The following is a 14,664-nucleotide window of genomic DNA, read 5'->3' as shown; positions in this document are numbered from 1 at the left end:
GTTTGTAGTCAAGAGGATTTCATTGATTACAATATAAATACACTTGCAATATGTCTGCAAGATAAAACTCTCAGACGTTATGGAGCCAAAATCTACACCATGATGACAAAGGAGTACGCAAAGCAATTATATTGATCACGGTAAAAAAAATACCCATACAACATAAATGGATTTTCAAGTTATAAATCATGAACATGAACAGTTTTTATAGGTTCACATAGGTGAACCTTGAGTGAAGATTGTTTGTCAACCGCTGTTTCAAAGGTCAACGAAGAATTAATGAGCAAAAATGGACAGGTGAGCATGGGAAAAGATTACTTTATATAAGATTAATTAAACGAGTTGCTGCACTTATTTAGAATTGAACCACAATAAAGTCAGGGGACTCAAGAGAGACAATAAAAATCATGATGAAAAATCAAGAGATACAATGACAGTGATAACAGTAAAACTCGTCAACTACTGACCCCAGTTTGAAATTGTGAAATTACATGAGCATGATTTTTTTTTTACGAGACAGAAGTTTACCTGTGTGAATCTGCTAAGACTGTGTTCACAAACCACTTGATGGGAAAATCATCCTGCTCCTGCTGACGCCGCAGCCTGGCTGACTGAAAACTTACATGAGTACTTGTCAGCGTTTATTTATCAGTGTTGAGATCCTAACTGCAAACAGGTTGGTTCCCAGGTTTGTCATGTTGTGATGCTCCAATGCAGGAGTGCAGGAAAAGGTTTAACTAATGGTTTTAAAGACCAAAACTAATGCTTTAATAAATGAAAGCTGCATTTGGCCCTTTTTGTTCTTATTTTGTTTTATGTAAATGAAAAACTCTTATCATGCTAAAAACTTCTCGCGAATTTCCACGATACAGTGTTTCCATCTAAAGTTTAAAGATAATATATTAAATGTAACCATACTCTATGGATAAGTTGTAGCCTACTGGCCTGCTGCCCAAAGAAAAGTTTCAAGATGTTACATTTAAGTCAAACTAATGCTTATGTTAGTGATGTTTTTGTTTCCTAAATGTGGTTCTTGAACTCTTTTATGTATGTTTTGTTTGTTTGTGTCTATCCATCTAAAAGTCAAATAACATCAACATTGAACCGTAGGCTACAGTAGGCTACTTCATTAAATGCAGAGTTTAGTTTTTTTCATACAAACACTTAAAGCTCACGTAGTTTAGAATAAATCACTTGTAACGTTTCAAAACAAAACTTACTGAGGCCATTTCAAAAGTTTGGCTAACCATTGGGCAAAAATAAACATCTAGCACCATTTCAGATTAGCAAACATTTGAACAATGCTAAAAATACTGAACTAATGTGTTTATTTTGGTTCAAGAAAAACTTCTGGGCTCAAATAAAAACGACTAATTGTTTACTGAGTTGCACAGTACTGGAACAGACTAATTGCTGGAGTTATTTGTAAAACTTTTTAACCAGCCCATAAAAACGAGAACACTTTACTTCAACTATCCTTTCATCAAGTTGTACAGCTTGTGCTTGTCTGTAGACTGACCGTGTGATTTCTGCGACAGTGTGTGTGTGTGTGTGTGTGTGTGTGTGTGTGTGTGTGTGTGTGTGTGTGTGTGTGTGTGTGTGTGTGTGTGTGTGTGTGTGTGTGTGTGTGTGTGTGTGCACGCGTGTTTGTTACGCCCCTCAGTGCAGACGATGGAGCTCTTCGTCCCCTCAAGTCATTTCCAAGCTGGGATCTGAAGTGACAACATCACATGCTCGGAGTTCATCGCATTCGCCGCTTTTACTTTCTCTGTGGATCTACTCAAGGATGAACTGAAAGTGCTTTTTTTTATCTGACAGAAAGGAAGAAACACTATCGGATCTATGAAAAACCCGCGTGGATTTGTACAACCATTTTAAACCAGAAGGAATGCATATTTTCTTTGTGAAACTAACTTTCTTGTTGTCGCTGATAGCACTAACACGAGGTAAGTGGTGCGGGGGTTGGGGGGGGGCTCACTTTATGAGTAGTTTTATTAATCATTAAGATAAGAACATGTTGTATTATACTCATTGTGTGTTTAGTGCTGAGAATAGAGACGGACCTGTTGCATTCGCTGCTTTGTGAGCTTATGGACTGAAACTGAAGTGTAGCAACTTGTTTTGACTCATCCTTCACGTTTACTCAGTTTACTATTAATGTACCCTACTTATGCTTAACTGTGTGATTTCATGCACCTGTGGGCATCATCTTACACGCAGCTTTTCTGCTATCCTGATTTGCAAACTGGATAAATCCAAGCTGTCTCACTTTGCCCGGGCATTTTTTGCGCACTTGTCCAGCCAACACTCAACTTTATTCTCACTGATATTTAACGCATGCCTTTGCAGTTTGCATTCAGAGTAGTGGGTGTTTTTTATATTATTGCAATGAAGTGTTTCTCCCGAAATGGCACATTCTTTCTGGGACAGCTGCAGAGTGGAGCATGCCACTGCCAAACCAGTGTCAGGCCCCCTGTTCATCACAAAAACTGCTCTTTTGAGGTGGCAAGAGTCACACCTAGACTTCACATTTATGGAGTATTCACTGAAGGAAAACACATATTTGCTGCTTAACATAAAAACCCCCAAATAACTACTGATTATTTAAGTTGTTTAAAAGGTTAAAAAGTTTCCACTGTTGTATTAAAACTTTTCATTTACAGGTCTAAGATGCTCCATGCCCACGGAGTCGTGTATGAACCAGGGGAGGTGTGAAGCAACTCCAGATGGCAATGGAGAGTGCAAGTAAGTTTGGTTTCTTCTTCCCCTTAACCGATTCTTGGTGAGGAATACCTACAGAGAAATGTATGATTGTGGAATTTGACATGACTCAGATTTTTGGTTGACGTGAGGGCTGAAAAGAGCTCACACCAGTGTTGCTATTTCTGGGAGGCGAATGGTCCGAGAGCTGGGACAGAAATGAGTGGACATTGATGAGGACAGGGGTCACTGTGAGAGAGTGTGTTTGTGTGTTGCTACCACCACCCTCTCCCCTCTCGCAGCCCTAAATCTTGCTTTTTCTTTTCTTCCACGGAGCGACAGCTGGGGTTGCCAGAAGCTCGGCTACCATTGTTCTGCGCTGCAATTAATTCTGTGTGACTAATCTGGGTGAGGCTTCCCAGAGAGACCCTCAGACCCTGTCCTCAACCCCCCCCCCCCCTTCACAACCCCTCCTCTCTCCTGGGATTGTGTCCCCTCCTCAATGGCCCTCAGTGCTCTCTCTCTCTCCTCTCATTCCCTTAGACAGATGGCATCGGCTAGATGTTTTTTAACCTGCTTAAAGAAATGAAAACATGTTCTACATTCTGTCTTTTTTTTCTATTTGGAGATGTTTTCAGGCCAGTGTAAACCAATAAGCCGCACAGAAGTGGTTTTTTTTTTTTTTTTCACTTCTTTGCAACAATAGCCTACTTTACGCTTGGCTCTATTTCCATCCTGGCATGAGCAGATCAGCCAGTGTCATCTTACTGTCGCAGAGCGCGCTGACCGGGCAAATGATTGGGTAGACTGGGTCACGGCTCCAAGACCCAGGCAGCCATATTGGCCCCCCGCCACATCTTAATTTGCTGTGGTTGTATTATTCACCCCTCAATCACACCACCCGCCCTCCAACCCTCCAACTCCCCACCTTCCCTACCTCCTCACTGGGCCACAAAGCCATCATTGTGCCCCTTCACTGTCCTACTCCTCAGACTTCTCCAATTAAACATCGATGGATGTCCTCGCACTTTTGAAAAGATTTAAGCGGGCACACAGGGCTTAGTGTGTTTGTGTGTGTGTTGAAAACTTTGCTGTGCTATTTGTCACTGTACCACCAGAGGGCAGGGAGAAAAAGTCCAGGTTCAGCAAGTTCAGGCAGCAAAATATTGACAGCAACAACTTAGCGGTGAAACGAAAACTAGGTTAGGCAATTAGTGGATGTTTGATGCCTGATGATCATTATCAGAAGTAGAGCTGATTGCAACTAATGATAATAAATAATAAAGTACTTATAATAGCCATCCCACTTTCTCAAAGTTCTAGGCGATGTGTCTATCTAATTGTCGATTAGTTTATTCTTGCCATTCTTTTGGTATGTGTTCTTTTTTGAATTCATTCCCTAAAGAAAATGTTGTTGTGGTGCCATTAGGTTCTTAAGGTGATTTATTTTTGTTGACATTTTGAGGTTTTCTACTTTAAAAAAAGGAAAGTGTCTCAGTGATGATTCAACCAGCTGCTTGGTTCATTATGTAAAGAATGATTGTTGTTCTTCGATTTGAGACTAATATTGTTGAAAACATCTTTTTGAAGTAACATATAATATTTTTCATTAAAGGATTGCTTTTTTAACTGTTAAACGACTGAAAAGGAAATCTAGCTATTGGATGTAACACCTCCATAAATGAAATGCACCAGAGCTTGTGGTATCCAGACTTTCAGTGTTCTTTGTCAAGCTGAAAATACTTTTGGTAGGATCCAGCCTAATGCAAACAATAGCTTCCTTACTAAGGCTTAGATCTTCTCTGGTAAAGGCCCAAGTCTTCAAAGTCCATGCCCGCAGTTTGTTATAAATGTTCCATATCTAAGGCCCAAGCCAAGATAACCCTGATGAAATGCCTGTGATTATTTCGTCATAACCGGAGGAGACGTTATACATATGACAATAATTTACTAATGAAAACAATGCAGAGGGTCCACCCCACCCCATCCCCCATTCTTGGCAGGATTACGACTTAGTTTGTCCTTAATCAAGAAGCCGCTGCTCTTGAACTCCAGAGTTATGTCGAGGTCAAGTAAGTGGGATTGGAAGAGTCAGTTTTATATAGTCTTGACAGAGATGCCTACTTGACGTGCCATACCATAAATACCATCTCCTCTTCGTATCTGGCCTGCCTGGCCTTGTGAGATCCTGACTGAAGTTTTAGCTCCAAAGACTTTTGAGGAGGCCTCTCATTTACAGCAGAGGCTTGGCAGCAGGAGAGAGCAGTGACAGAGTCGAGTCGATCAGGACCAGGAAAAATAACTCCCAAATTCCAGTGGCACAATGGCCAGAATGAAAGAGCTTCTCTCTGCCAGGAGGGATGAGAGATGTCGGGCGAGGAAGGATGCTTCTGAGAGATCACAAACCTTCATCCTCAGTTAGTCAGTGTGATGAAAACATACAGCAGACAGCCTGTTGACTGCCGGGAGTCACGTGATGATTTAGGATTTGGGTTCTCATTGCAGATGAAAGGCTTGAGTTTGTAGGGATGAGGCCAAACTTGAGATACAACAGAAACTCTTCTAGTGTTTCAGTAGAGAAGAATATTTAGCATTTTTGTCTTGTTGAACACAAAAGCCTGAGCGGCTAGTACATTATGGAATCAGTCAGTTTACAAAGGCTTTAATAATACATTCTGATTAGTTTGTATTTCATTTGACAATAAGTTTTCCACCATCGGAGAATAAAATGATCATACATTGTTATACAGCAGTGACGGCTGGTAACTGTGGGATTTGAGTTGTTTTTAATATGCGTGCCAAGGTGATTCCTTTTTGACATGACAGATGCTATAATACTATACAAGATATTATTTATAATACTGAAGTGTGTTGCAAAATCCGTCCTTATTTGACTAAACATCTTAACTAATATATTCATCAGTATTACATGAGCAGCTATACACACATATACCGAAACTGACTTATTTCTTTATTTGGACCTGGTAAAACCTGATCGATAAATAAGTAAACAAGATTGACAATCTGGCCATACATATTTATCACTGACATTTGACAGATTTCAAATGCTAAAATTACATATATATATATATTTAAAATGTATTGAGGTTTGATATCCATCAGTCAGACACATCACTAAAATAGTTGGGCTTACCAACGTTCCATCGCATGTGATTATTGGAGTTTTTAATTTGTAAAATTATAGTCATTTTGTTTTTTCACATTTCTTTTTAATTGAGCAGCAGACAATCATGTTAAGAATATGTCAAAATGTTGTCATGGTTGGGAAGCCTTGATTAAAAATAAAATAAGTGAACCATTAGTGTTTGAATTAGATAACAAATAGTCTTAAGCTTCCTGCTGGTATGTGCAGCTAATGCTACAGTAAACACCCACTTCAATGAAAATGAGTTATTTTCTCTCCAGTCCTTGGGATTCCTTAATGGCACCTCTGTTCACTTCGGTCAGATGATTCTATCTCTACAACACACACACACTACTATCCCCCCCATTCATCCATTCAGAGTCAGGAAACAGCCTCCCAGTGGCTTGAGGGAAGAAAAGGTGCTGTATCTGATCATATCATCACACAACGAGAAACACACAGCGCAAGGCTTTTATATGGCCGCTGCCGCCGGTGTTGGGTTCCTTTTTGGCAGGAGAGGGGCTGGTGAGAGGGCTGATCGTCACAGTGTTTGGGCTGAATGAAGTGACTTGGTGGTGGGGAACCTCAGTGCGGAGGATTAATGATATTTGAACCTCCCTGGTTGGCATATGCCAAGATAAATCACATAAACTTTGATCGCAGGCTGAGGCGACTGAGTGTGAGTGTGAGTGTGAGTGTGAGTGTGAGTGTGAGTGTGTGTGTGTGTGTGTGTGTGTGTGTGTGTGTGTGTGTGTGTGTGTGTGTGTGTGTGTGTGTGTGTGTGTGTGTGTGTGTGTGTGTGTGTGTGTGTGTGTGTGTGTGTGTGTGTGTGTGTGTGTGTGTGTGTGTGTGTGTGTGTGTGTGTGTGTGTGTGTGTGTGTGTGTGTGTGTGTGTGTGTGTGTGTGTGTGTGTGTCAAAGACACTGGGCATACTCCAGACCACACTTCCTCATTTCTTTTTTTTCTTTCAGCCAGACCACCTGTCTGTGGGTTATAGTGTAACAACTAAGACATGCTCTCACCCACACAGCAGCATGCTCCATAATACCCCTGATTACTTGTGGTTATGCTCATTCAGCTCCACAGGAATAGATCTGCTTTTTATGCCAGGTGTGCCTTTAGCTTTCAGTCACTGTCTGATAAACACTCACTCACAAAATATTTAGGAAAATGAAGTTGATGCCTTTGTGGTTAAGCAGAGCAGTTTGTTCAGTTAAGCAGTGACACAAATCGTAAGACTGATACCAATCATGGTTGCTGTTACTAGAAAAAAACAGTTTCCTCGAGGCTTATAAAGCTACAACATTTATCTAGACATGCAAGCTGCCATGCTTTAGCCAGGATTACCTAACAATAATACTTTTAGGGCTCACTCATAACTTGTGAAATCCTAACACAGTTACATGATTGATGAGGTAATTGTCTATAATTTCTTTCCTAATAAACATCTTTAAATATACTTAGAAATAATAGAGAAAAATGCCTTATAACCCCAGAACTTTTGCAGTTGTCTGTAGTATTACTGTAATGCAAAGATAGTTGTTTGGGTGCATTGGAAAAAGGAACTGATTGAAATGTAAAAAAACAAAAAAAACAACTGCACCTGGGTGTCAAACTATGAAAAGCCCTGCACTTGAAATAAGAACAGTTTTCTTTCATCAAGAGTTAACTCGGAAAAGTACTTCAAAGTCATATTCAAGTTTGCCACAGAAGCGTCGTACCTTAATTTACCATTTATTTTTTTATTCCAATAATTGTATAACAATCTAATCCCAGTCTGCAGATGTATGGGGGAGGGTGTAGTGATGGTACATATCGGCATGCTCTCACAAACCTTGAAGTCGCCAAGTACAGTAACAACCTGAGAGTCCGGTTGCACTGTCAGCTACACCAGTGATTCTTAAACTAGGGGTCGCGACCCCAAACGGGGTCGGCAAAAACTTCCGTGGGGTCGCAAAATTATTTGTTACTTCAGTCGGAAATTAGCTGTTATAACACCTGGTGAAACAACGAAAAATAAAATGTCAATACAATGAAAATCTGCCTTTTTCTCATTCCTACACGCTGTTAAGAGGGAGAGAGAGAGAGAAAAAAAAAAGTTGCCCAGCTTTAAATGGCGTTTCGAATCGTTTATTGGTCCTATGATAGAAACAATGTAACAATCTGCGCCCACTGTTCAAACTCAATTTCTTCCCGGTTTTTTTACAATACGTCATAGTTAACTCGCCACGTTACTAGCCACGTTTGTGATACTAGCCACTTTTTTAGCCACTAGCCTAGTTATAACTTTCATCAAAAATGGACAGGTGGCTGCTAAAAAACAATGATTTGAGCTCAGAAGTGCCATCTACCTCCAGTTGTGCACCTACTCCTCCGCGATCCTCAGATGGGACAAGTTTGGCCGGTGGTGAGAATAAAAAAGACCCACCAACGAGGCGTCGCCGATACCTGAAAGAATTTCTTAAATATGGATTCACGTGCCAGGTAAAACATGAGCTCGACCACCCACAGTGTGTTATTTGCGGCGATGTTCTGGCACATGAAAGTTTAAAGCCCACAAAAATGAGACGACATCTCGAAAGCCGACATCCAGATGATGCTCAGAAACCCATGACATTTTTTTTACGAAAAGAAGCTGCGCTGCATGGGCAAAAGACCGTTGTGCATAGCCAAGCTACTGTGCCCACCAAAGCCTTGGCAGCGTCATACAAAGTGGCCCACCTTGTAGCCAAAGCACAAAAGCCACACACAATTGCTGAAAGCCTCATCCTTCCTGCAGCAATTGCGATGACCACAGCAATGCATGGTGAAAAATCGCAATGTGCTTAAGACAGTTCCCTCTCCAATGATACATGTCAAACGATTAACGAATCGCATATGATTTTTGAATCACTGCTCATCTGAAGAGTGTAAAAAATACGTTTATTTTCATATAAGATAAATGATTGATATATACAATTTATGGTTTGATTCCATATCAGTCATACGAAAATGTTGGGGACCACGTGTCCATCGCATGTGATAGGAGTATTGTAATTTGTGAATATAGTCATTTTGTTTTTACATTTTTTTATTGAGCAGCAGACAATCATGTTGATATGTCAAATGTTGCATGGTTGGGAGCATGATTAAAAAAGAACCATAGGTTTGAGAAAGCAATAGTCTTAAGGCGGTATGCAGCAATGTAAGTTAACACACTGTCTGAATTATTTCCTCATCAGTCCCTTGGATTCCTAATGGCACCTTGACTCGGTCAGATGATTCTTTCATACAGACAACCAAATTACTATCACCCATTCTCCTTTAGATCAGGAACACTCCCTTCCTGCAGGGAGAAAGGTGCTGTATCTGATCCTATCATTCACATCAGAGAACACGGCAGGCTTTTCTCGGGGTGGTCCTTTTTGCAGGATCGAGGCGAGGAGGGCGACTCACTTTCTAATGACGTGCATTGCTGTGGGAACCTCATGTCGGAGGTTAATATTTGACTCCTGGTTGCATATTGCCAAGATAAATCACATAACTTGTCGCTAGGCTGAGGCCCAGACAGACTCGTGTTGTTGCTGTGTGATGTTTGATGATAGTTTTGGTTGTTGGGGAGGCGGTTTGCAGAGGTGGGGGACTTGTTGATGGGGTGTTGTGGTCTGGGGGTTGTGGTTGTGTACGTTTTGTGTGGTGAGATGATGCTTGCTTGATGAGTGATGTGTCTTTGTGTTCTGGAATGTATAGTGTGTGCTGGTGTGTTGTTGTGTGTTTTAAGACTGGGCATACCGACACACATTCACTCTTGTCAGCCAGACACCTGTCTGGAGCTCTAGGAGATCTGACATGGCTTCAACCCACATGCAGTGCGTCGTATACCCTGATAAACTTGTGATTATGCTCATTGCTGCAAGGAATACCACTGTGTTTGCCAGGTGGACTTGGCTTCTCACGCCGTTTGATAACCTATCATTGGAAAATGACATTATTGCCTGTGCTTAAGACAGAGCAGTTTGATGTTAGCGTGCTACAATCGAGGAGATACAATTCTGTGTTGCTGTACAGAAATAAAACAGTTATCTCGCGTTAAAGCACCAACATTTCTATGACATGCAAGTGCCGTATAGAGGATTGACTTCCAATATACACTCACTCTCTGTTGAATCTAACACGTTTGATTGGAGGAATTTGTTTCATGTTTTTTATTCAAATCTTTATTTCGTAATATAATAGAGAAATGCCTTTTAACCCCATTGTTTTTGCGTTGACATCAGACACAAGTAAAGCCTGTAAGTGGTTCCCAGCCTCGTAAAGTAGGCAGTGGCAGAAGTCATTAGACTCTCAAGATACACACACACACACACACACACACACACACACACACACACACACACACACACACACACACACACACACACACACACACACACACACACACACACACACACACACACACACACACACACACACAGTGGTTGGTCCCTGGGGGAGCTGGCTCTTTCCCATGGGCTGTGTCCATAACGCTCCCAAATAAACAGGGTCTCTAATGGAGGCTGCCAGATGTGGGTTGGCCAGGTCAGCTCTCCTGTACGATTAGAGAGGAAGGAAAAGAAGGATGGATGTAACTAAGGAGAGGGAACGAGGGGCAGCGCTTCCCCTGTAATTTCTCTAGCCAGTGGGGATTGGGTGGTAACTTTGGTTTCAGTTCCACAACAAACAACAAGCCGACTTTTTGTGCCAGCTTTGGTTTTAGTGGAGGAGCTATTTATATTTCACTACACTCGATCTGTGGGATTTAGGCTGAATTTAGGGATTCATTTCAGTGTTGATTTTTCTCCACAGAGTTGTCACAGTGGTTTGCCACTATTTGCTGTTGGGAAAGCATTAAAGAGGGCAGAAAAGAGAGGGAAGTGTGGAGGAAAGGAGAGGTGGAGAGACCCCCCCCCTTAGGCAATGCTTTTAAAACAGATCAGACAAGACTAAAGGGGACTTAGGCCAGGCACAGGACCAAACAGCCAGGAAATGAGAACGGGTGGGGAGACAGGAGGGGGTGAGGTGAGGGGGAGACAGAGGTACAAACATGCTCCAATAACACACTTTGGAAGCTCTGTGTCATTGAAGGACCCGCCTTAGAGAGAGACACTAAATAATACAGTCTCACAGTAAAACTGTGGTTTATTTCAACTTATTTACTTATTTTTGGCCATCCTCTCTGAAAAGAGTGATATCTGAGGAGAAAAAGAAAAACATACCATAAAAATATTACCAAAGCAGCCTTAGTAGGGCTACAGCCACTCATTATTTTCTTTATCTCTTTAATCCTAGTATTTAGTTAATCTTGCCAAAGATCCAGATAAAGTCTTCAAATGGAAATATATCAGATTTAAAATGATACTTTACAGGAAAATAGCAGTGTATTCTCACAAAAAATAATGAGTGTTATTTTAAGTAGGAAATGGCATTCATTTAGTGAATATCAGCTAATTGATTATTTCCTAGGTCAACTACGTATGACCTGTCTCACTTGATGTGCCGGCATTTCGTTTGTATTCACCATTATTATTTATTTGACTTTCAGTTTTATCTCTGAATAAAGTTGGTAAACTGTTGGCTAACACCGTAACACCGTAATTTGGCGAGTACGGTGTTATCAGAAATAATAGGAGTTATTTCCAAAACGGAGTAAAAATGATGTGTCAATAAACCCTGTTTTCATTTTACTACCAGCCTTAACATGAGTTATCTCGTGTCATTTATTTTTTTACAATATATAAAAGACAGATAAACAAAGAATAATCCTAAAACAACCTTATTAAGTAATTTACAGAAATGGAACCAGACAGTGATCGTGTCTCCCACAGAGCTTTACATGGCACAATAACTCAATAAATGCACAACCTAATTCTCTAAGCTTCTTAAAATGGATACAGATTTGGGTCTGTACAGATGCCAAAATCTGTGTGCACACTCCAGGTTTTTATTTGTATACAGTGCACATGTGTAGTCTGCGCATTACGTTCAAAGCCTCCGTCCCCATCTGTGTGCGACCTCAGAAAGACGGCAGATGGCAGATTGGCAGGAAAGCCCCTTCACAGTGACGCCTGGCCGAGGGTCAGATGTCACCACAACATCTGCTACAGGCTCGAGCCGCCGCCCGGCCCTGTTATGCATCCCATCAGTGTTGCAAACCTGTTGCCACGGGCTACTGCGGCAGCAATTGAAGAAAAGACAGCCCAGAAGTGAGCGCAGAGGAGAACAATGAGTGCTCCTGGGCAGGGATGATAGAGAGGATAATAACAGTATCAGCCTCGCCGCAGAGATAATTCCACTGCTGTCCTGCCGTTATACGATACCTCCCTACACCTGATATTTGCTCAGCTTCTGATTTGTGCCCCTCTTTTCATGTCTTCTTTATTTACTTTTCCAGCAGCCCAGTTTACCTGCTGCTGTTGAGATTACCCCACTCTCCAGGCCGGCAGATTTCTCTTGTTGGAGCAGCTGCTTTTCTCTGTTTGTTTTGAATACAGCCAAGACTCCATAAAAGAGTCGTTGAATATCTTTTGTCCCCCACCCCCATATTTTTTTATACGCTAGTGCTCTCATTGAGGCAGTTAAGCCCGATGCCTGTAAAATCAGTTTTGTGCTGAGCATGTATTTGACAGTACCTAGTCAAGTTAAAGAACAAACTGTTAGCATTCTTCGTCTAGCGTGTGCTACAGTTGACTTACTGCTTGCGCCTCAGCCGGAGTGTGTTTGCACAGTGCGTCCACGTGCATAGAGGTAAGGGTGCGGGGGCGCTATCTGTTTGTCTTTAAAGCCTCGGTGTGAGACGTTGGGCTGTTTCGCGTGGGCAGGTGCTAGGTTTTCAAAGCTGGTGCGAGGTTTTTTTTAGGATCCATAAAGGCTGCCAGCTACCCTCAGGGTTAAGAATCAGGACAGGAGACTCTTTAGAGTAAACAACAAAAATTCCTTCTGAACTGGAAACCCTTCTCCCCCTCGACAAACCCAACCAAACCAGTTCCAGTTTCCTTTCTTTCAGACTCCTTTGTTTGTCCCGCCGCTTGTGTGTGTGTTTTGGATTTTAAGCTTTTCTTTTGCCCTATGCTTGGCCTCCAACATCACAGACCACTAAAACGTTGCAGAGCAGTAACTTGGAAAGAAGTTTTTTCGGGGGAGTGAGCTGTAGTCATTTGAGGCTTATAAATCCTAATGTGGTGTCTTTCAAATGAAAAGAAATGGGGGGGGGGGGGGGGGTTTGGAGGGAAGAAGGTCCACAGAGGGGAGCGAGCGGATGCCAGCTACCATACAACTTTGAACAGAGGAAGTGAAACCAATAATACGAAAAAAAAGGGGAATGATTCAGGGATGAGCCATATGTAATGAAAGACGATTAGGAAAAGTTTTTTTTTTTTGGAGAGAGGAGGGGAAGGAGAGGAGAGAGGAGGTGTAACAGCTGAATACGCTGGGCCTGTGGTCAACTCTGAATGGGGAGGAAAAAAACAATGGGCCCACTCATCCTCCGCTCTCTCTCCCTCTCTATCCTCGTCCTCACTCACTCCTCATATCTCTAAGTGAAGGGAAGGGTGTGTGGGGGGGGGGGCTCAGGCACCAACACTGTAAAAAATGTCTAACTCGAAAAACCATTTTCAACTTTAAATAGTTGCATTCTTGAAATATATTAAGACTTTTTAGATTAATTTAAGTCCTTGCCATTTTAAGTTTTTGTCCACAATATTTGAATAATCAGAATTAAGGAAAAATAAACTTTAAAAAGACATTTGCAAGTTATTAAGCTCATTTTTTTTGCAGTGCATGGCCCATGTCTCTTTCTAGGCTTGAGGACAGTGGTAGGATGGGGTGCCATGGAGAGGAAGGAGGCAGAGTGGTGGGGTATGGGAGGTGGGGGTGTGTGTGTGTGTGTGTGGGGGGGGGGGGGGTGAATGGCCGGGCCAGCAGCTGCCGTCTCCTCATTAACATGCGCACCTGCTCCCTGCAGCCTTTTTCTAGCGAGCTCGTGTGGCGCCTCACGACCTCAGCACCCGTGACCACTGGGACTTAACTGGACTGGCCTTCTAGCAGCCAGATCTGCTGCTTTTCTCCACTGACCCCCCTCCCCACCATGCAACACATACACTCACACACACTCCTACTGTTCTCTTAAGGGACAGTACAGATGCTCAGATATTATGTAGAAGAAATTACACCTACACCATAAGTTACAATGAAAAGAAATGGGAAAGTGCAACAGCTTCTCGATGTTAAAGTGAAACATAAATATAAAACAACAGCCTACAACTTACTGACACAAATACTTCAGTTTCATATCAACTAATAAGTCTGTCCCTAATTCAGAATTATATGTAAAAGACATGTTTGACATTTTTATTGGACTGTATTCAACGTTATTGTCAGTACAAGTATTGAGACAACCAGAAATACAAAAAAGCAAAAGTGCAAAGTAAACAGGTAAGGGAAGTTAAGGTGTTAAAAGTTATTAAAAGAATAAATCGACAATGTTTTATCTTATTAAATGGCTGTTCGTTTTTCTTCTACTTTGTTTTTCTGTCAGATACTCACTGTACCTTTTTCACCAACATTAAAGTGATATTGGGAGTGTTTTGTACTGTTTCAGGTCAGGGCTTCATAAGAGAAATGTTGCGCATTGTAAAACCCTTAAATATGTGATTTTGGACTATATAATTACTTGTCCTTCCTCTTAATAACTGACTTGTGATTTGTAAAGAAAACACCGTAAATATTTTTTTACAGACTTGACTTTCAGCCACTTCTTTTTTTACCTTGATGCTACCGTGGTTCCAGACTAAATGACTCTCGCT

The 14,664-nt window shown here is 41.6% G+C and overlaps 1 protein-coding gene across 2 annotated transcripts in view; it reads left to right on the top strand.

Moving 5' to 3' along the window:
* Positions 1-1,716: 1,716 nt before the first annotated feature.
* LOC134873638 (neurogenic locus notch homolog protein 1-like) overlaps positions 1,717-14,664 on the top strand; it is a 42,287-nt gene continuing 29,339 nt past the window's right edge. For both annotated transcript variants that reach the window (XM_063897425.1, XM_063897424.1), the window contains exons 1-2: positions 1,717-1,946; positions 2,664-2,745. In XM_063897425.1, the coding sequence (XP_063753495.1) occupies positions 1,889-1,946; positions 2,664-2,745 (140 nt within the window). In that variant the 5' untranslated portion in view covers positions 1,717-1,888. The remainder of the gene's footprint in view (positions 1,947-2,663; positions 2,746-14,664) is intronic.

Source organism: Eleginops maclovinus, chromosome 12 (genome assembly GCF_036324505.1).
Source record: "Eleginops maclovinus isolate JMC-PN-2008 ecotype Puerto Natales chromosome 12, JC_Emac_rtc_rv5, whole genome shotgun sequence".
Taxonomy (NCBI): domain Eukaryota; kingdom Metazoa; phylum Chordata; class Actinopteri; order Perciformes; family Eleginopidae; genus Eleginops; species Eleginops maclovinus.
Note: the sequence above shows the minus strand (reverse complement) of the source record. Positions and strands in the feature narration are given on the sequence as shown.